Below are 22,065 nucleotides of genomic sequence, written 5' to 3'. Positions count from 1 at the left end.
AGGAGCTGGATAAATCTGGCAATCGCTCGTGTATTCGTGTCAGGAATCCACCAGGCGGCAAGTCTTCGGGTTTCTGGTAAATCAATGCAACCATGCGCAGTCATCACACACCGGCACCAAATCGCACAATTCGATACATCCATACATACAGACATACTTACAAACATAGTTAAGTAACTGTAAGAGATTTGCGAAATGGCTAAATGCCTACATACATACTTATATACAGATATGTATGTATATATTGTTTTTGTTTGTAAGCAGAATGTGGTTTATTGCAACAACATAACACACACACACACATACTTACACATATAAAAATCGCAAAAGACGTGTTCCCAAAATTACATCAATCAAAAGTGTGAATGGAGAAGCTACCAAACCAAATCTACCAAATCTTTGTACTACGCATAAAACATGAACGAATAGCAAATGAAGTTTATAAATATCTAAATTTAATTATACAACAGTTAATTCATATAATCATGCATACCTACATACATATGCAAATGTAAATGTATGCGCTATGTATGTGGACTTGTACAAGTATATATGTAACCGCATCAGCGTAAACTAAATAGTGAATATTATTAAATATAATTGTAATATCTGCTTATTGTGCAATCATATTTCATGTGTTAGCTTAAATTTATAATTATTGTTTTTGTTTTTTTTTCAACTATAATATATTTATATATTTGTTTTTGTACCTTTAACATACATACATACATATATAAATTGTGATTAAACACACAAGTGAATTTAAAATTAATTTTGCCTTTACACGCCTTTCTTCATTAAACGCACGAGCCAAAACCACCCGTCTCCTCCCCATCGTGAGTAGCTATGTACATACATACAGAGAACGGGTCTTGGCGACGCGTGTCCCCCACATATTTTCCTAAGTGACTTATAAACATAAATATGTAGATGCACTTTTCTCCTTCCGTTGGACACATTTACAAGCAAATATACTTACAAAATGAGGAAGCGATTATTTGTAGATCGTTCACTTGCATGATTAGCGTAAATTTGTAAGACGATTTCTACCTAATTTTTATTCATATTGAAATAATAATAATAATTATAATATAAAATACAAATTAACATTTAATAAAACATCAACGTTGTATGCTAAAATTCATTGTTGTTTTTTCTCTAAACAGGAAACGCCATACAAGGTGAGTAAATAGAAAGAGTATAGATACTGATTGTTGCATTGAAGTAGTGCAAAGATCCATGGTCCTCAATAATTGTTTGCTTCGTATCATAATAAAGTGGTTTGAACCCGTAAATTAGAAGTATTTAGAAGTATCAAAAGCTGATACAGAACTGGTTTCAGTGAGAAATGTTGATCGCGTCGACGTTTCCACGCATTCAAGGATGAGATCTTTCACGAAACATCAAAAAGACTATCGTTGTGGTCTAAAGCTTTTTATACTCTCGCAACAATGTTGCTAAGGAGAGTATTATAGTTTTGTTCACATAACGGTTGTTTGTAAGTCCTAAAACTAAAAGAGTCAGATATAGGGTTATATATACCAAAGTGATCAGGGTGACGAGTAGAGTCGAAATCCGGATGTCTGTCTGTCCGTCCGTTCGTCTGTCCGTCCGCCCGTGCAAGCTGTAACTTGAGTAAAAATTGAGATATCATGATGAAACTTGGTACACGTATTCCTTGGCTCCATAAGAAGGTTAAGTTCGAAGATGGGCAAAATCGGCCATTTGCCACGCCCACAAAATGGCGGAAACCGAAAACCTATAAAGTGTCATAACTAAGCCATAAATAAAGATATTAAAGTGAAATTTGGCACAAGGGATCGCATTAGGGAGGGGCATATTTGGACGTAATTTTTTTGGAAAAGTGGGCGTGGCCCCGCCCCCTACTAAGTTTTTTGCACGTATCTCGGAATTCCATACACAGTTCAAAAATGGAAGAAATCGGATAATAACCTCGCCCACCTCCCATACAAAGGTTATGTTGAAAATCACTAAAAGTGCGTTAACGGACTAACAAAAAACGTCAGAAACACTAAATTTTACAGAAGAAATTGCAGAAGGAAGCTGCACCCAGGCTTTTTTTAAAAATTGAAAATGGGCGTGACCTCGCCCACTTGTGGACCAAAAACCATATCTCAGGAACTACTAGACCGATTTCAATGAAATTCGGTATATAATATTTTCTTAACACCCTGATGACATGTACGAAATATGGGTGAACTCGGTTCACAACCACGCCTTCTTCCAATATAACGCTATTTTGAATTCCATCTGATGCCTTTTCTGTATAATACGAGTATATACATTAGGAACCAATGATGATAACGGAATAAAACTTTACAAAAATACGGTATTTGAAAAATATGTAAATGACGTATAATGAAATCTCGATTATCACTTTATCATGCGAGAGTATAAAATGTTCGGTGACACCCGAACTTAGTCCTTCCTTACTTGTTTATATTGCAGTTTTGGCATTGGAGTGCAGACGTGATCATGGTATACATTACTGCACAGTTATTGCTATGCACGCCGATCTTGATGGTTTAGAAAAAAAAATACTACATTTTTTTGCGTATTTAGAATGATGGGATTAAGGTCCAATATACAACGAGTTGTTTGATAAATTGTTGCTATTTTAAAAGAAATTTCATAATGGCACTCTCATAGAAACCCTCGGCTGTATTGTCCAAAAACTGGAATATTGAATTTACCATGCTTCTCTTAAGCCAACAAAATTATAGTCAAGAATATACTTTGTAGGTAGTAATCATTTGAGGTCAGGTTAGGGCAACAAAGTAGATGCATTAGGACTTTCTAACCAAGCTTCCGGAGCATCGGGCGAGTCACTATCGATTTGTGTGGTCTGACGTTGCCGTAGTCTTATTTCAGATTGACAGAGTCTGGTGAGCAACTTATAATAAATGATTCCTTTCTAAATCCCACCAAACACATAGCAAAATCTTCTTCTTCTTCTTCTTCTTCTTCTTCTTTACTGGTATAGACACCGCTTACGCGGTTATAGCCGAGTTAACAACAATTTCGTGCCGCCTAATTCGCTGAACTGTGTCAATGTCGTCGTATATCTCATACAGCTGATCGTTTCATCGAATGCGACTCATAAGATGTTGTCATCCTCTATGCCTTTAGAGTTTGGTTTTTGTTCGTCGAGAGAGAACTTTACTTTTCAATTGCCTGCTCAGTCCGAAGTAGCACCTGTCGGCAAGAGTTATTCTGCATTGGATTTCGAGGCAGACATTGTTGTTGGTGTTAATACTGGTCCCAAGATAGACTAAATTATCTATGACTGACAATAGTGGCGTGAGGCCTAGTCGCGAGCCCGACGAATGTTTGTTTAATGGCAGGAGATATTTCTTGGACTCGTTCACTACCAGATCCGTTTACTTCGCTCCTTATCATATTATGCAGAAAGCAGAACAAACGACGCGGTTGTTGAGGCCAAAGGTATCAATATCATCGGCCTTCTATAGAATATAGTGCCTTCTCTAATTAGTGCTGCAGCTCGAATTATTTTCTCCAAGAGTAGACTGAGGAAGTCGCATGAAAGAGAGTCTTCTTGTCTGAAACCTCGTTTACACAGACATCGCGGCATAAAGGCAGCTCTTTTTCGTGCTGTCAAAAGCAGTTTTCAACCTTAATGCGTTTTCCCTGGATGTCATCAAAAGAGGGTTTCTTTTCAGAAGCTGTTGTTTTTGATCTAAAAACGGAAGTCGTGAGCTGCTTGAGCCATATGTAAAATAATCGTTTCAAGCCACTTCCAAGTGAAGCCAGGTCCTTCTCCATCTGTTCCTTCCAACGGAGTGGAGGTCTTCCTCTTTCTCTACTTCCCTCGGCGGATACTGCGTCGAATACTTTCAGAGCTGGAGTGTTTTCGTCATTTCGGACAACTTGACCTAGCCACCATAAATCTTTCGCAAAACTAGCGACTCATCAGTTGATGTCAAATCTTTATAGTGTTTGGCTTTTGTTCATCGAAAACTTTTCTCTCGAAAACTGTTCAACGTGCTGGTTCCCAAATATACGAAACTATCTACAACTTCAAAGTTGTGACTGTCAACAGTGACCCCCTTGGGTTCGGGGGGGAACCCGTGGTAAGGCATGCCTATCGTAAGAGACGACTAATATCCTGGCCACCAGTCCAGAGCCGTATGGATGCTCAACTGGTAGTAGCTTCGGCTACGAGGTCTGACCGGAGACTTAATTCTGGTACCCGAACAAGGTGGTTAGTGTGTCCATGCCACACTACCAATTGGTACTGAAAATGCTTAGCATTCTCAGGGCGCTGATCAACGCATTGTTTTGATCCGTTGGGCTTTTAAGCGCCGTGAAGCAAGGCTGTCATCAGCAGGTACCGACGTAAAACACACCGGATGTTGTCAACAGTGACGTGAGAGCCAAGTCGCGAGTGCGACGACTGTTTGTTTGATGACTGGAGATATTTCGTCTTGTCCTCGTTCACTGCCAAAACCTATATTTCAGGGTATAAAAAATGCTAAAGAAAAATGATAAAATTGAATACGACCAATGATCTCAAAAGCCTCACAATAGTTTTGCGATATCATCGTATATGTAATCCCGATACGTATTGTATAATTCAGTTCGATTATTCCATTCCGAACAAAAATTAGTTGAACTATGGTATACATATGTACATGCTTTGTATGATAAGCAAAGGGGTTTGTTATGAAAACTTGGCGTCACATAAATGTGGCTAGTAACCAAGGAAACCAAGAAGGACAGTAAACAAACGATCTGAGTGACCGGTACATTTTCACATATTGTTTTATAGGTACACATTAGAGCTTGGAAAGGTCACGATTGAAATAATATTTTTTTTTAATAAACCAACTATTAATCTTAATATTACAAAATATATAGCACTAGGCAAAATAAATTGTGTTAATAATGCTGCATCAAGGCATAATCTTAAGGGAAGGTCATATAACGCGAACCATCTACAATTTGGTAAAAATTATTTTGATTGTGTCTATCAAGAGACTCAATAAAACATTTTCTGTGTTATTTGGGGCCGTAGATAAAAGACAAACGCTACGATGATGTGATCGAGTGCATGGTAAGTTTCGGTGAGGCGGCCAACACCAGAGCGGGTCTCTCTACGCTGGGCTACTGCTACTATCACGCGCAGAAATATGAAGAGGCCGCGACTTGCTATGAACAATTGTGCACGCTGGTGCCTAAGGAAGCGAAATATAAGTAAGTGCAATAGTACTTCAATTGGTCCAGGACCTGCTAATGAACTTCCAAAATCAATTTCAGATTTTACTATGCACAATCGCTTTACCAGGCGGGTATTTTCGGGGATGCACTGCGCGCCTTAAAGCAAATCAGCGAACACGAAGGACTGCGGGAATCCTGCCTACAACTACAGAGCGCCATACTCTACTCCAGTGAGGACTTTGCGGGCGCGCAGAGTGTTTTGAATCAACGTGCCGCCGGCAATGCGGAAACACTCAACGATGAAGGCTGTCTACTTTTTCATGCCGACCAATTTGAGAAGGCGGTGCAGCGTTTCTCGAACGCTTTGAAGGTGGGCGGTTTTAATCCGCTGGTGGCATACAATTTGGCATTATCGCATTTTCACAAGAAGGAAAAGACACAGGCCGTGGAATATACTAGTGAGTACAGAACGGCAAGTGCGGGGAAAATTGGAATTAAAACTAAATTGCTTGTTTTATCGTTTTGCCTCTTATTTTGCACTTTCGCACTGAAAGCGGAGATTGTGGACCGCGGCATACGCAACCATCCGGAGTTGGGCATTGGCGCGCAAATCGATACCGACGGCAGTGCGCGCAGTGTCGGCAATCCAATTACGATGGCCATGTCGGGCATAACACAGGCGTTGAACTTGAAAGCGGCTATCGAGTATCAGGATGGCAATTGTACGTATTCAATTACAGCTGTGTTAGTGTTGTTGTTCATATTCTCTATTTTTTGTGTAATTTCTTAGTGGATGCTGCACACGATTCGCTGTTGGATTTGCCGCCACGCTCCGAGAGTGAATTAGATCCGGTTACATTGCATAATATGGCATTGACCGATCCGAAAGGTCCGGTAGCCGGTTTGCGCAAATTGGCGTTTCTTTTGCAGCTTGGACCACCAGCCTGTCCGAAGGAGACTTTTGCAAATATCTTATTGATTTGTTGTAAACATGAAATGTACGAAATGGCCGCCGATATATTGGCGGAGCATACGGATCTAACCTATAAATATCTGTCACAGGTATTTAAAACGGTAGCAATATTCAATATTCAATGAAAAAGTGTGGCTTCACTGACTATAATTAGATTTAATCGATAATTGGACAAATTAGTACTTCGACGCAGTTTGAATTGCTCTAAAAATTGTATGCATTTATGGAGCTTTATGGCTTCTAAACTATTAAAGGTTTTAGCAATCATGTCAGATATAAGCACAATAGAACACAGTTATTAGAAAATAATCAAAATTCGATACCTGATTCAAGGACAGCAATCAGTGCATGGTTGGAGAGATATTGTTAGAGAGATGGAGATAATCATTCGTTCAATGACGTATTCAGTGCTGCTATAGACAAAAAGAGACTTATAACACCCATTAATATATCGTATATTTTTGGTGACTTTTCGATTAAAAAACGATTCCTAGAACTTGATAACTGTTCTTGTAACCTCGACCACATAACAAGATTTGTTCTATCTCAATTATTAAACGCTGAACACTATTAATACTCGTAAAGAAGAAGCTGTGAAACGAGTTAGAATTTTCTTATAATGTCAATAATGTCTTTAATTTTGAGATCTATTGTTTGTCCAAACATCTAGAAGATGTTTAAGTGGCTAATTATATAATTATATTTAGACGCAATAAAAAGTTCAGAGAAAATTATTTTGTAATGTTGGAGTCCGATTCCAGGTGTTTTTGTTGGCAAATATCGTTTTGAAAATCTCTCCTTTTACTTTCCTTTTCTCTTGTATGAAACCAGTATCTCTATGAGCTGCTCGACGCCTTGATAACTGCACAAACCTCTTCGGAATTGGCAGAGAAAAAATTAGGAGTCCTAGCCTCGAGCTTAGCGGGCAAGCTACGCAGTCTGGCTGCCAAAGTGCAAGAGATGCGCGGCACCACCGATCAGCTGGCGCTACGCAGTGCCCTGCAAGACTATGAGAACGCTTTGGAACTGTGAGTAATTTACATTTATTATTTTTATAAAAATGAAATGAAATATATCATATTTACCACAACACAGTTACATGCCGGTTGTGTTGGCACGCGCATGGATTTACTGGCGTGATGACGACTTTGTCGGCGCCGAGCGTGAGTTCCGCGCCAGTGCTGAATTCTGTTCGGAGAACTCCGTTTGGCGTCTCAATGCCGGTCACGTGCTCTTCATGCAGGGCGACAAGTACAAAGAGTCCGCAGCATTCTATGAGCCGATCGTGCGACAGCACAATGACGACGTAAGAGCAAACATTTATAGTTTAGGTATTAAGTGTTGTTACTTTAATATGCCATTCTCATGCAGATAATGTCAGTTCCCGCGGCGGTTTTAGCAAATCTCTGCGTCTCATACATAATGACCTTTCAAAATGAAGAAGCCGAGGAGCTGATGCGCAAAGTGGAGAAAGCCGAAGAGTTGAAGGGCAACATGGGCAAGCAGTATCATCATTTGTGCATAGTTAATCTAGTTGTGGGCACCCTGTATTGTGCAAAATCCAATTATGAATTCGGTTTGTCGCGCATTGCGCACGCTTTGGATGGCGGCAATGGTGCTCGTCTCTATGCAGACACTTGGCTGCATGTGAAGCGTTGTGTGTTGGGTCTACTCACAGGTATGGCGAAACAGAATATTATTCTGCCATATCCGGCGGTGCAGGAGGTGCTGAATTTCTTGAAATCTTGTGAAGGTGAGGTTTTTATAATAACGCTTGAGTGGCTTTTGTATATTTTAAGCATACCACAGCCTCAAGGTTCTAAGAGGTTACGTCAGTCTGAGAGCCCTGGAAAAAGTTCTAACCCTAACAATATAATCTGAGAATTTTTATTAGACTTAATTAAACCTGTATCTGAGTATATAAAAATTTGAATATTAACATTTTGATATAATTTGAATAATAATTGCATCTTTTTATGATCCAGACGTATTGTTTAAAAAAGACTAAGCCCACTCCTTAATTTAAGCTAGCACTAGCGGTTAAAATTGTTTTATTATTATCTTTTAATGACTAATATTTCAGTTTACGGCCTCTTCACACCCGCCAACATCTATACCGCCACTGACGAAGTGCCTGCTGAACCCTTAACCATCGGCTTGGAAGCAAGAAAGCTGCGTCTACTGTTGATTAAACTGAGCGAATATGAACAGTGAATTAAAATTTATAAATTATAAAGTTGTTTCGTATGTATTTACTTCTACAAGAACGTTTATTTATTTGTATATATGTATGTTCTCATATAATATATATGTATATGTATAATTAAACGATTACATTACAAAATATATCAACTTAATAGATCGGTAAAAATATTGTATTTAAATATTAGTCGTGATGAGTATAATTATAAAATGTTTTTTTTTTTTTTTTGTTTTATAAAATATTTTGTTTATGATTATTTGCATTTTGGCCATGAAAATTTACATCGCAAAACATTTTATTAATTATTTTTGTTTAGGTATGACTTTTGCCAATATTTTTAATTTAGGGTTATTTTGTTCGTATTAATTTTATGATTAATGTGTGAGCATTTACTAAAAAAACTAATTATTGCATTTTTTTAACTTATTCACTTATTTGTGAATAATCTTATATGAACTGCTTGCTCGCGTTTAAATCGTTTTACTCCAGCACTGCCGATGAGGCCATTTCGCTGACACCACAGGTATTATCGCCGCGGTAGACGCGATAGTAGCCTTGTTCGCCCCATTTGGGTCCCCATGAATTCTTCACAATCCAGTAGGGCAATGTTTTCTTGAACATAGGATAGTCCGAGACACCATAGCCGACAATAAGTACGCCATGGTCGAGATTCTTTTTAGAACACAATGCCTTCCAGGGGTGAGAGACACCGCCGCGATAGAACTGCATAGCATTGGCGTTAATACCTACAATAGAGAGTAGTTTTAATTAAAATGAAAACAAAAATACAAAATATTGTGCACACTTTTTAAGCTAATCAGTGTTGGTATAAAAGTGTCACGGCTTTCTTTTCAATCAATGAGAAATCAAAAATCGTTAATTTAAAGGCGGCATTCCTTGAGTGAAATTTTTTAAAATTTAATTATTAATTTTTTTATAGTTTATACCTTAAAAAAAAAAACACACTAACGTTTTAAAAGAACATTTCAAAGATATTTTGTGGTTTTCAAAGTGTAACCCCTTAGTCCAGTTTATTTTTGTTTTTTCTCGAAACAGCATTTTTCGAATTTGCTGCAATGATTAGTCGACTGATGATCAAATGATCCTTTCAATGACCTAGCATTTTTTTGGTTTGATCAATAATGAATATCGTGAACGCTATACGTAGGTTGGTTGGCATCCCGGAATTTGGCAACAGTAGTGTTGCAATATGGAAAATCACAATTTTATCATAAAGCTTGACATTTTTAATGGTATGAACACTCAGAACGTTTTGACATACGAGCACTATTTGTGTTGTTTACAGTCACTTAATATATTCTTCTCGACAAAAAATGGAATTAAGCCGACAACTTTTTTGCTCGATTTTGTTTTACAACTTTCGACGAGGATTAATTCATCAAGAGGGCATAGATGAACTTAATTAAATTTAAGACGATGAAAAGGAAGGAGTCGCACGGTGCCATATCAGGTGAATACGTGGAGTGGTTAATGGTTAAAATGTGATTTTTGGTCAAATAAACCACTTTAATAATGTCGTTCGAATGTTGGATTCTGAGCAATTTTTGGTCGTCAGTCAATTTGTGCGGAACTAACCGTGCACACACCTTTCGTAAGCCCAAATGTTCGGTCAAAATGCGATAAATCGATGTTTTGGAGATGTTCAATTCCATTTTCATGAATTTCAATGATGATTTCGGCTGATTTTTGATGAATTCACGCACAGTTTCGATGGAATTTTTGGTGATCATGGATTTTGATTGGCCCACATGTTGATCGTCATTTATGTTCTCACGACCACTTTGAAAACGTTGAAACCACTCGTGCACTCTGCTACGGGATAGGCAATCATCGCCATAAACTTGTTTCAATTGAAACGTTTCGGTAAAAGTTTTACTAATTTTAAAACAAAATTTAATCTTTGTTCGAAGCTCATTTTCACATCGATAACACATACATACTGACACTTTAAACGCAATAACTTCACTTCCAATCAATGAAATGTAATGAAATTATCACTGGACAATCGGTAAAGATAGCAGATTCTAACGCATCAATCGGCACATACATAGATGGCGCCATCAGGGGGCGCTAGATTCAAAAAGTCCTGTATACTTTGGAACATACCGTGTATGACATCGTGACAGGTCACGAATTATGGATTTACGCATATGTCTGGGGTGAGATGAGCCACTTCCAAGCAAATAGTTGCCCGTTTTTTTGGAAACACTCGACATATCGCAACCATACCACTGAAACAACGCAGAACAATAAAATCTGAGTGGTACACAATCATTTGTTGCCAGTTGTCTTTCAAGAAATCAGGAAAACCAACCGGTGAAAAAGGATCACTCTTCACCATGAAAATGCTAGCTCTCACACATCGACTGAAATTGTTGAGCACTAAAACATCGATTTGATGCGCTTGCTACTCTAAGTCTCCTCTGTAATCGGGAATTGTCCGCGTGTTGTGACCAAATACTATATGCATTCTCCCGAATTGTTGCGTTAATATTTATTTTGCTGCCAACTGTATAGTATCCAACCCACATCGGAGTTATGGAATGCACTATACCTCGTTAAAACGGATATAACACAGCGCCGTTCTTACGAGTATACTGATCAAATTCATACAGAGCACTGATTAATTATAATAACGGTAATATAATACTTAACACTCCATCTACTCACCAATTGAAATGGGTCCATTGGCAATCAGCCATTGTGCGATGGCGGTCTCATTCTTTGGCAAATCAACACCACCCTTGACCTTGACATGTACTTTTGACTTGCTGAATTTACACTGGTCTTTGCGTCCCTCATACGGGTAATCGGATTCCAATTCCAAGCCACCAATATGCTCTATCGCTCTGCAATTTAAAGAATATAATATATAAATATATATGTATGTATGTATGCTATTACAAAGTGAAGAGTGAAGACATTTGCAGTAACAAGCACACTTACTCGTAGGCATTGTCCATCAAACCCCCATTGCAGGCCGAATCACTTGTGTCGCAATCAAGCAACTCCTGCTCAGAGTATTCCTCCAATTTGCCCGTCTTCACTGCATGCAAGCCCTCGACATTGCCCGTCACACTGAAGGCCCAACACGAACCGCACATACCCTGATTCTTCACCTTCGAAATGACACCCTTCTCTCGCCAATCAAATTCCTTTGGCAACTCAATATTGGGAATCACAGCTGGCGCATTCTTGCTTGGCTTATCCTCGGAGCGTTGCCACAGGCCAGTACGTTGTTTGTATTCCGTGCTAGTTAAGTCAGCGAATTCTGTAATGCCATACTTGGCGCTACCTGTGAGTGTAGAGAACAGCAGACGGTTGGGAATGTGAATAAAGAAGCAAGAGTAAACACAAAAAAGGAGGATATTAAGTATTTGATAGCGCACGTTCCAAGCCACGGAAGTGAAACTTTTGCCTAGACTTGGACGAGTTGCACATACAAATGTAGATATATATATGTATATAGCAAGTATATTTGTAGTTTCTCGCTTACCCATCTCATTACGATTCAATTCTTTGATAATTTCCAAGTTCTGTTTGAAAATACGCAAACGCATTTGATGCTCCATTGCGGTGTGATAGCGGCGATTGTATTTAATTTGGAATTTGCTAAATAAATGCTCGGTTTTGTCCAAACTGTGGTGATTGCGTTTCTTGTGTGTCTTCTTTTCCAGCTGCTCTACCGAGCGACTGTGGCGCCGTTTCACCAATTCCTTATTGGGGCAGTCAAAGGTCACCTCATAGCCATTGGGCAACCATGGTTGTGCCCAAATCTTGACGGTGCAGCGTTCCTTCTCATCATTCTCATTGAAGAGCTCTACATCGATTTTCGTCAATGTGCCCGAAACCACCTGTGTGGTGGCCGAATAGACCTTTGAAATCCTGCAAATTAACATAGATTTTTCTTTAGAATGTGGGAGTTATATGGAAGTGAATATGGAGAATCACCTGTAATTGGGACCATCGCCGGCAGCAAGTTTGTCAAGTGACGCCTGCAGACGTTGCTCGGCATCCTTTTTGTCCAATGTCTTAGCACCACCAACTAGATTAGAGCTACGTTTGGCACGAGCATGCACCTGAAATTAAACAAATTGAAAAGTAAAAATATTTTAGTAGTTAATTGAATATTAAACAGTTATTGTAGATGTTTCAATTATTGCTTAATTTGTTAAAACTTAGGGAAATCTTTTTTCAACATTTTGTTTTTTTTTTTTGCATTTTCTGTTCCCTTATACGCTTAGAATTAATGTAGAAACCCACTTTACTATTGAAAGGTTTCGAAAAAGACCCAAAAATAATAATACCGCTCGACGTTCGGAGCGCTCGGAGTGCACACCTGGCACAGTACACACCAGTACCTCAAACTTTAAACGCGTTTTCCTCAAACACACTTTTTTGAACTGGCGGACATGATTCCGGTCGAACTACTGAACCGATTTGCTTAATTTGATTTAAAATTTTTAATGTTCACAAAACGCCTGGCCGTCGTTCCTACATAATGTTTTATAATTTATTGACAATGTTATGACAAAATTTATGTAAAAAAACATGGGGAAAAATTAAAAAAAAAAAAAAACGTTAATTACTTTTTTATTTATCAACATTTTTTCATGATTCTAGTAGGGATGATAACCATTCACGTACTTTTTAAGAACAAATTTGTGTTTCAGATGATCCAAACATGAGAAATCGTGTCCGCCAGTGAAAAAACGCATCTCATTCACGCAGCCATTTCTCCGACAGATGTCATCAAAAAATTCCTAAACAAATTGTTTATACACTCCACGATATACCTCATGATATGTGAAAAAAAGTTCTATTGTAGAATAAAAACGTCTATGAAAAAAAATGTCAAAAAACAGGCCAGATTACCCTACTGAGCCCTTAAGTTATTTGACAAGAATTTTAATATCGCAGTTGTCAATCATTTGTTTCACTTAGTTTGTAGTTGACATTTCAAGAGATTTTTCCTAGAGTTGATTCAAGATTTAATTATATAAGAGGAAGCAGGAAGTTCAGTGAAAATGCCTTATGAATATTTTTTAATTTTGCAATACTACTTTCGAAGGCGCTTATTACTCAAACCACGTTGAACTTCCAAAAAAAATACGAGGGAGGACATCACCTCCTTCATTCATTGTTACTTAAGAGAGTACTCTTTTATCGTTCGGTCACAAAAGAACGGAATTTAAATAAGACTAAGATACAGATGGAACAAATTTTAGATACAATCGGCCATTTCAGGTAAGGACTCATATAAAATCTTCCGGGCCTCGTCGAGTTTCAATATGCAAAACAGAGAATCACATAAAAGAGGGTCATTGCAGGTTTGATTTAAATATTAAATTAATTTTCTCACGAAGAACTGTAGAATAGAAAAATTATGTGGAATGCTGATGTTTTAATAATTGTTAATTTAAAATCTCACTATAGTTGCCTAACCACGCCAAGACCTTCTTTTCCGTGAAAATTTCGCATATTTGAAATATACTCGAATCGTTCGTAACCCGAGGGTATTGCTTTGTAGTTTGACCCAACCCTCAAAGCTGTTGACAACTGATGCGTGAAATGTAGCATTTTGTATAACGAAAGTTTTGGTCTTTTGAAAATGAAAGATGTCAATGTGTACTTCACGTATTCATGCCAGAACGTGACTTGATGAGAAATGTTTAGGACATATGCGTGCTCTGCACCAGGCGAATAAACTATTCATGATCATTTACTAAATTCCTTACAGGCCGAAAACAATGAACCGAGTGAAGCCTGTTACGGATAAAAAACTTGAAATTGCGATTATTAGTATACATATGTATGTATGTATGTATGATAAATGTTTGCAACATTTATGAAATTTCCGCTTCATTGCCTTTTTACTACTAAAAATTTCATTAATTCCTCACGTTTAAATAATTCCAATGCAAATTTCTACGATCGATGAATGCGTATTTTGGGGTTTTTTGACGTAAGAATTATTTCTGGTTCATTACTCAATTGAAGAGTTGTTGTTTGCAATTGCTTTGCTCATGGCTAACAATAATTTTTTGACACACAGTAATTCGTCTCAAAAGATGCTTGCAAAATGTGAGTCATGAAATTTTGAAATTTGCAAACAAAACATGTGTGCTGGTTATATAAATAATATTATTATACATATGTACGGCACATATGTATAACGCATATAAAATAAGTAAATGTAAAACAAATAACTGAGAAATAAATAAACAGACGTAAAAGGTGTCATTATTAAATAAATATTCTATATTCCAGTCAAATACAAGTTTTGCAATAAAAGGATAAAGACCGGTTTAGACAAAACAAATTATTTATGTATAAACATACAACATGATTTTTATTATACTCTTGCAACATGTTGCTAAAGAGTATAACAGTTTTGTTCACCTGTGCAGAACTGAAATTTGGCACAGAGGATTGCAGTAGCAAGGGGCGTCTGTGTGCTGAAAATTTAAAAAAAAGTGCGTCTGTCCTTTCCTGATAAGAGTAATTCTGTTTATTAAAAATGGGTTGAATCGTGTCCATACTTCCCTTAGCTCCCATATAACTTTTGTATGTATGTGTATTAGTAAAATGGGGATGTAGTATAGTTTTCAACCATAATTGTAATGAAAATACAACTGAATCTCTGAAACGGGTTATAATTGCTCAGTAATGCTGGTGTAATTTTAAGAATTCCATTCAAAAAACAATAGTTTAAGTAATCTACCATAAATGTAAAATAAGATTATGAATGCTAGCGAGTTGAGAGCCCTGCGCCGCATATATGTAAGTCCAGGTTGCTTCCTGTTGTGTAGGCCCGACTGTATTAGGACAGTTAAGTCAAGTATTAGGAACAGTTAAGTCAGGTATTGTTTGTAACTAAAATCGAAGAATCGATAAAATAACAAGTGCCAAACTGTATTTGGTTCATTTCTTATATCTATAAAAATAACCGTGCGATTCTGTACTGTGATACAGTCTCAAGTCTCAAGTTTGAGATTTCAAGTTAGAGACAATTTTTGAGACTTGAGACGATTTTGCTATTCTGTAAGTGACAGTCACGAAATCTATTACATTTCATTATTCAGAGAAGTTTTTACACTTGAATGAAAATAAATATGTCGATAACAAATATTAAATTATCTATAACATAGTCAAAAAACAGAATTATCGATAAAAATAAAAAATATGTTGACTTTGTTTCATAATATTTTCTAAGTTTATGTAAAATTGATATATTTTTAACCTTTGTTTTGATTTGCTTACAAAATATAAAAAACGACAATCGATTAATATCTATGATGATCTCTATTAAGCATATCCAAAATGGCAGACATGAGTTCTTTTTAGTTTTGTGACCGGCTAACTATCAGGTCTCAAATTTGGGGCAATATTTTGAGACTAACGCTAGAGACTGTTTAGTGAATAGTAACTAGTCACAAATTGAGACTTTACCTCAAAATGTCTCAAATAGAGACTAGAGACTGGTTACAGAATCCCGCTATAAATATTGAAAACATGATTTTAGACCTCAAAATTAATCCTTAAATATGACACAAAATGAAACTCAGTTGTTTTGTCAGCAGGGCACAGTTGAATAAATGCATATACTCGTACATATATGCACATAACCTATGTATTTGTTTACACAACTCGGCTTCATTGCATGAAAAGCGGAATTTCTAATGAACGCCGACTTAGGGGCAAAAGAATCGAATGCCAAATATATTCAGATGCCTGAATAAATGATTAAATTACCTCCATATATATGTTTGTATTTACTCTGGCATCTACCTGACAATTGGAAATCCAACAAACCAACAATTCAACTAGGAAAATCGACAATGAATTGATTGATGTTGACAGGCATCGGTAAACCTACACACTCATATATACACATACACATTAAGTTAACAAATAGTTGAAGAGACAAAGGCTTATTGTGATATTTCCCTAAAATCAACATAATAAGATCAGGGAATGCACACAAGAGTGTAAATAAGGGCATGTAGCACATGTGAATATATTTAACCTTAAATGACTTCAAAAATTATCAAACCGAAATTGATTATTATTAAAGAAATTATTAAAATAAAATAGTACTAATTACAGAAGTAATACAAAAACCTAATTCTATATAACAACATGAAAATGTCTTATTACTAAATACCATATGATAGTGTTTTATAAAAGTACAGGAATTTCGAGTCAAATATCGCTGGCTGAATTTAAATGTGGTATTTACTGGGCCAGTAAAAAAAGAAGAAGATTTACAGGATCGGTATATAAAAGCTTAATAGTCGTCTTGCATTTTAGACACAACGGGTGTTTTTTATGAGTTTTCAATGAGGCAATACTTTTTTCGGAGTTGGTACTTCTGCCAGCTGTTACTTGATTTATACCCAGTTTGGTTTACCATTTCTTAATGAACCGATTTGCTCCGGAGTAACGTTTGCAAATCGTCACAATACAATTTTGTTCAGCGATGAAGCTTACTTTTGGATTAATGGGTGCGTTAATAAACGTAGTTGTCGCATTTGAAGTGATGATCAAGTCCTTGTATGAACAACTTTTTAATTCAACAAGATATTTTCTCAAAATTTGGTATAGAATATTGGCCAGAAAAATGCTGGCATTTAAAATTTTTTAAATCGCACGACTATAACTATAGCATATAGCTGCCATATAAACTGGCCGATAAAAATTAAGTTCTTGTATGGAATTTTATAAGGGTATTCTAGCTAACGTTTAAGTTAAAAATTTGTTTTAATACTTTTGGGAGCTTTGATTAGTAATCAAGCCAAACAGTATTAAATGGGCTTCTACAAACTCAGAACGGATTATACTCGTACTAGAATTAAGAGCTTTAGATCCAACAATTTAAAAAGTGATTAAAGCAAAAAACACGTACAAATTCATATACAGGTATAAAGACCGCTTAATCTCTAGACGAGTGCACTGGTAGTTAAAATTCCAAAAACAACAAGTCGAATGCATTTAAAGCTTTGATCTTTGTACCCATTTAAGGGACTGTTAACGTATAACATATTTTAATACAAACAAAACAAGTAAAGAACACACTCAATAAGCAGAAACAAGAAGCACGAACTACATACAAGCTTAAATTTGTATTGTAAAACGGAAAACACGACAGGACAGCAGCTCCTGGTGTCGTCATGTCGGCTCATGCTCACTGTGGGGGCAATAAAGACATTTTAAAACTACATGATATTAAAATTAAATTGCAGACGCAGGAGTTTGAAGAATGCATTCCCGAGCATTTCACTGTTACTTCGATTTAAGGCCTCTCTTTTGCGGCAGAAATGCGGCATTTCGTAACTTGGGCAACACACAGTAGAAATGGTTGACGAGCTAATTTCGCAACTGTTTATGTTTAAATAAATGGCAGGCCTGGCACTAAAGAAGAAAGACTTCGGGAGATGACTCGAAGTCGAACCCAAAACTCAGAACAGCTGAAAGAGTGCTGCAACAAAAACATCGTTCAAGCTTCAAACGTCACACAAGGGGGAAGCCTCACTTGGCTAAAAACGCGAATGGGAGCTGTATGTATGAAACATGGATATATCATAACGTACCACAGCGCTTGAAACCACAATGTTGTAATCGTAATTTTTTGGGATTTACATGGCAATAATTGCGTGACTATCACGATAGTGGTAAAACAATGAAGAAACAAGATTACTCTGCGTTCTTAGATCGATTGGACGTCACGGTCAAGGATAGACTAAAAGCAATTCAAATTTATTTTTATTTTAAGACTGAATGATTGCGACAAATTCAACAAATCAGAGCTCATCAAAATCGGCCAAGTTCTTCTTGTGATGAAAATGGTGTAACTAAGCCAACTTTTTCATTTACAGAGATATCTATTTAAGCTTCCATATATTTACAAAAATATTTCCATGCTTTCTATTATAGTACAAAAATTCTGCAGACAACCGATGCTGGCAGACCTTTAGTCAAAGTAAATTTTGATAAATGAATTAGAATTCGGAGACAATTATACTTGTATATTAAGTTATCATTTGCTTAGATCTTGTGATTATGTGAGACTGAAAACTCTTCAGCTAAAAGATCTATATTTGTACTTACGTATATGTATTTCATCATGAAATCAACTTAATGGCTATGCTAACCATTTTGACAAATGACTCAAATAATCAATTTAAAAATTCAAACAAATAAAATTAAAAAATATTTTTGAAAAGAGTTTTAATTTCACATACTAAAAGGCATTCAAGCTTGTATGCTTGATGAAAGTACATACTTTAGCACAAAGGCTCACCTTTTAACTCTTTGAGTCATGTATTTATAATATAACAGTGAACCATGAAACATAATAACTCGAACCAAAAGCTTAAAAGGCGAGCTTCGCGCTCTGCCTACCATTAGCGCTTAAATGTAACTAAAATGCTCGAGCAGTTTTATTGGCGCAAGTAAAATAATCTTAAGTCGAGTTAAGGGAGAACTACGGTGATGCATCGCAAACGTTCTCTATCTAATTTACTTGAACTAAATTCGAAATTTTGATTGTTGTAAGGAAATACATAAGAGTTATAAACCATTTTCATTCGAATAAATGAACCTAAAATTTAAACTGAACTGTCTATGACTAGCAGTCAACATATTCGACATAAGCCCTTTTTGCGTACAAACATAGAAATTACTCGGGGTCGAAGGCGCATATATGCACGTAAGAGTAATTAAAATTGTGGATAAATCAAAAGAGAAGCGGTCGCATTACGAGTACTGTTGAAAGCGTCAGCGTGTTGCTGGTTGATTTTGTGGCAAAACCCGGTGGCACTGATAGCTTGAGGGAAGTGAGGAATGTATAGTAAGTGCAAAAGGAGGCATACAAATGTGTGATGATTTCATTAAATGAAGCAGAGATTCACACTTTCGTAATTTGAGGGCACATATGTGCATACATGCATACAAATATCTGTCTACATATGTCATATTTATATATAGGGATACATATATATGTATACAAAACAATGTGTTTCAACAAGGACGTAAACATTAAAAACCCAAGCGAAAAGCCACAAAACAAATAGCGCACAATATACGAAAGACAAAAACAAAAAGTAGACTAAAAAACCACACAACATTGACGACAATTACAATACTTTGGGGAAGAGGGGAGCGTAATTTTATAATTGAAACTACGAAATTTTGACGGCGTAGCCAAAACCAGATATTAAACGACAAATACACACATAATAATCACAGAGAATACAAAGCTACCTACAGTTTACCAAGTGTGTACAAAAGGGGAAGAGGAAAGGATTACGGAGAAGACGCGGCGTTTCAAGTAGAGGCAGTTGGGGACACGTACGAGGTGATGCGATAACTAACGTGTACTCGGCGCCGCTAAGTACTAATGTGTAGTACATTCTCCCGGACAGAAAAATAGAATTTCCGTCGAATCGGACTCGTAGTTTTGTTTTGACCATTTATGAAATCGATCGTCCTTTTTTTAAATCGGGAAAAGAGCAATTTTGGCCGGTCATTCGATTCTTGTTTTTGTGTGGAATCAAACAACCCTTGAATGCTGACGGTTACCACAAAATATAACGTATTGGCAGACTGCCGATTGAAGATACGTGAGATATGGGTTCCATCAGTTCTGACGATAAGCGCAAAAGTGACAGTATTTGATGTTGTTTAAGAGCAAATCGAGTTTTTTTCCACGTAATTTTGTGCCCCTCGCCTTAGTATCGATCTGGTTAACACCAGAGATCTCGGAAACACCCAAAAATATATAGTTCAAACCTCCAAAAAGCGTTTTTTAGACCATTTAATGAAGTTGGGGAAATATATCGGGATAAAAGAGCGATTTTCCAAAATCTTAATTTTTCTGTTGTATACTAAGTTTGTGCTTATAAACCGCCCTCGTATATATAATTATGAGGATACATATTGTATTAAAAAAGGAAAAGGACTACGGACAAATCGAGGCGCATTTAATAGAGACAGTTGGAGAGAGATACGAGTGAGTGTGTGTGTGCAGGGACAAGTAAAATTTTAATTAATGCATTTTCAATGATGAGCACGCTGCTCGTTGCCGAGGCTTACTTTTAAAACAGTGCGCAAGCTGGCACAAGCTGTGGGTACCGTGATAATTTTGTGGGCGCGCTATTTACCTGTTCTGTTGCCACCTCGCCTTCAGACTCCACCAGCTCCTGCTGAGGCTGCTGCTGCTGCTGCTGCACATAATTACTCGCCGCATTCTCACTAACGCCATCATTACTACTATCACCAGCAGCTGACTGCTGCTCGGCTTCCTGCCTTTCACGTTGCGTTTGCTCAAAGCTAAGTGCGCCCACCGATAGAAAGTCATCCAACCACTTCATTTCGTCTTGTGTGAGCACTGGTAATGGCGATGTGGACTCTGCGTTATCTTCATCATTCACGTCAGCCGCCGCTGACGTAGTTGCCGCTTCGGCTGCTGCGGTCGTATCCTCATTGCGCGCTGTCGCTTCAGTGCTTAATTGTTCTGACGTTGTGGCGGCAGTGGAGATTGAGGTTGGCGCTGTTGTTGTTGTGGAAGTGGTAGTGGTGCTCGTTGTTGCATCGCGTCGCTTCAAATCATTCGTGGCGAATGGCATCGGTAGAATTTGTGATTCCAATTTGGACATTTCATCGTCGGTCAGCTCATTTCGTGTGCCGCCATTGAAGAGCGCATTCCTCGTGTACTTATCGTTAAGCGCCTTGCTGCGCGCCGCCTGATCGGTGAGTGTGTCATCCTCGCTGGTGCAGTTGGTGGTGCGCAATTCACGCACTTTGTCACCCCATTCGGTGCGCAACCAGGGCCTTTCAATTATCACCAGTCGGCACACCACATCGGCATCCTTCGCTTTCGTATCGACGGCGTTGAGCACAATTTCGTAGCGCACACCGTCGACAATTTCGCGAAATGCATCAATAATATTGACAAAATTCATAGTAAGCGGCAGGAAAGTCATTGCGATATTCTGCACACCAATCAGATTCGGTGAGAGGTACTCACGTTCGCCGGGATTCAGTACGTGCACTCTCTTCACTGGCTCCTCAACGACAGCAGGCCGACGTAGTAGCTCCTATACAAAGCGGCAGCGGATGGAAGACAATAGTTGGTTGGACGTTTTTGTTGATTGATTCATTCAAGGATTCGTTGATTGATTGATTTATTCCAATTAAAACACCACACACCAAATTAACGTACATATGCACAAACATAGACGAAAGACAAGAGAAATACAGAGGTATAAACGTGGTGGCTATGTAGTTGGATTTAAGCACGATTTGTGCATAAATAGGTTAGGGCAAGACAAGCTTTAGCTGCTAAAGTGTATGTGTATGTGCGTTCGTGGGTGTGTGTGTGGGTGAAGGCGTGCGTGTATTTGTGTGCTGTCTCATACCAAGTGATGAATGCTTTTTATGTTTGTAGTAAAACTTTACCAAGCGTCACACCGAAACCCAATTAAAATACGTATGAATTATTTAGCGTTTATGAATATTTTTAGTTACAAAGCGGCATTTTAAATACATACACATAACATTATTTATGAAGGCGGTGAGTGAATATATTAAATAATATATTAATGACATTTCCCAACCAAATGATTACTTATTAACTCACATCAGGCGGAATGGAATCTAATGGGGG

At 37.5% G+C, this 22,065-nt stretch overlaps 3 protein-coding genes across 9 annotated transcripts in view; 2 read left to right on the top strand and 1 right to left on the bottom strand.

The window, feature by feature from the left end:
- Positions 1 to 1,144, top strand: part of LOC126767936 (dihydropyrimidinase) — a 48,151-nt gene extending 47,007 nt beyond the window's left edge. For all 6 annotated transcript variants that reach the window (XM_050485747.1, XM_050485748.1, XM_050485750.1 and 3 more), the window contains one exon: positions 1 to 1,144. In XM_050485747.1, coding sequence (XP_050341704.1) covers positions 1 to 80 — 80 coding nt within the window. In that variant the 3' untranslated portion in view covers positions 81 to 1,144.
- A 3,691-nt stretch (positions 1,145 to 4,835) lies between these two features.
- LOC126767929 (tetratricopeptide repeat protein 30 homolog) lies at positions 4,836 to 8,447 on the top strand. Its single transcript, XM_050485730.1, has 9 exons — positions 4,836 to 4,986; positions 5,057 to 5,235; positions 5,299 to 5,657; positions 5,754 to 5,921; positions 5,990 to 6,261; positions 7,004 to 7,200; positions 7,268 to 7,478; positions 7,544 to 7,925; positions 8,256 to 8,447. Exons 1-9 carry the CDS (start codon positions 4,927 to 4,929, stop codon positions 8,384 to 8,386), a joined length of 1,959 nt encoding a protein of 652 aa, XP_050341687.1. The 5' UTR covers positions 4,836 to 4,926; the 3' UTR covers positions 8,387 to 8,447.
- Positions 8,420 to 22,065, bottom strand: part of LOC126767921 (putative cysteine proteinase CG12163) — a 42,644-nt gene continuing 28,998 nt past the window's right edge. The window contains exons 2-7 of one of the 2 annotated variants that reach the window (XM_050485709.1): positions 20,561 to 21,496; positions 12,348 to 12,475; positions 11,893 to 12,281; positions 11,343 to 11,691; positions 11,067 to 11,245; positions 8,420 to 9,121 (exon numbers count right to left, since the gene is read on the bottom strand). In XM_050485709.1, the coding sequence (XP_050341666.1) occupies positions 8,856 to 9,121; positions 11,067 to 11,245; positions 11,343 to 11,691; positions 11,893 to 12,281; positions 12,348 to 12,475; positions 20,561 to 21,496 (2,247 nt within the window). In that variant the 3' untranslated portion in view covers positions 8,420 to 8,855. The remainder of the gene's footprint in view (positions 9,122 to 11,066; positions 11,246 to 11,342; positions 11,692 to 11,892; positions 12,282 to 12,347; positions 12,476 to 20,560; positions 21,497 to 22,065) is intronic. The other variant, XM_050485710.1, reaches the window with a different exon arrangement.

This window comes from Bactrocera neohumeralis, chromosome 2, assembly GCF_024586455.1.
Source record: "Bactrocera neohumeralis isolate Rockhampton chromosome 2, APGP_CSIRO_Bneo_wtdbg2-racon-allhic-juicebox.fasta_v2, whole genome shotgun sequence".
Taxonomy (NCBI): domain Eukaryota; kingdom Metazoa; phylum Arthropoda; class Insecta; order Diptera; family Tephritidae; genus Bactrocera; species Bactrocera neohumeralis.
This window is presented reverse-complemented; position numbering and strand designations above follow the sequence as displayed.

Bases quoted from the DNA above. Each gene is read 5' to 3' on its own strand.
- LOC126767929 (XM_050485730.1), top strand. From the start codon at position 4,927: ATGCTGCATCAAGGCATAATCTTAAGGGAAGGTCATATAACGCGAACC. The intron at 7,201-7,267 runs GTGAGTAATTTA...ACCACAACACAG, and splicing joins TATGAGAACGCTTTGGAACT to TTACATGCCGGTTGTGTTGG. The intron at 7,926-8,255 runs GTGAGGTTTTTA...CTAATATTTCAG, and splicing joins TTTCTTGAAATCTTGTGAAG to TTTACGGCCTCTTCACACCC.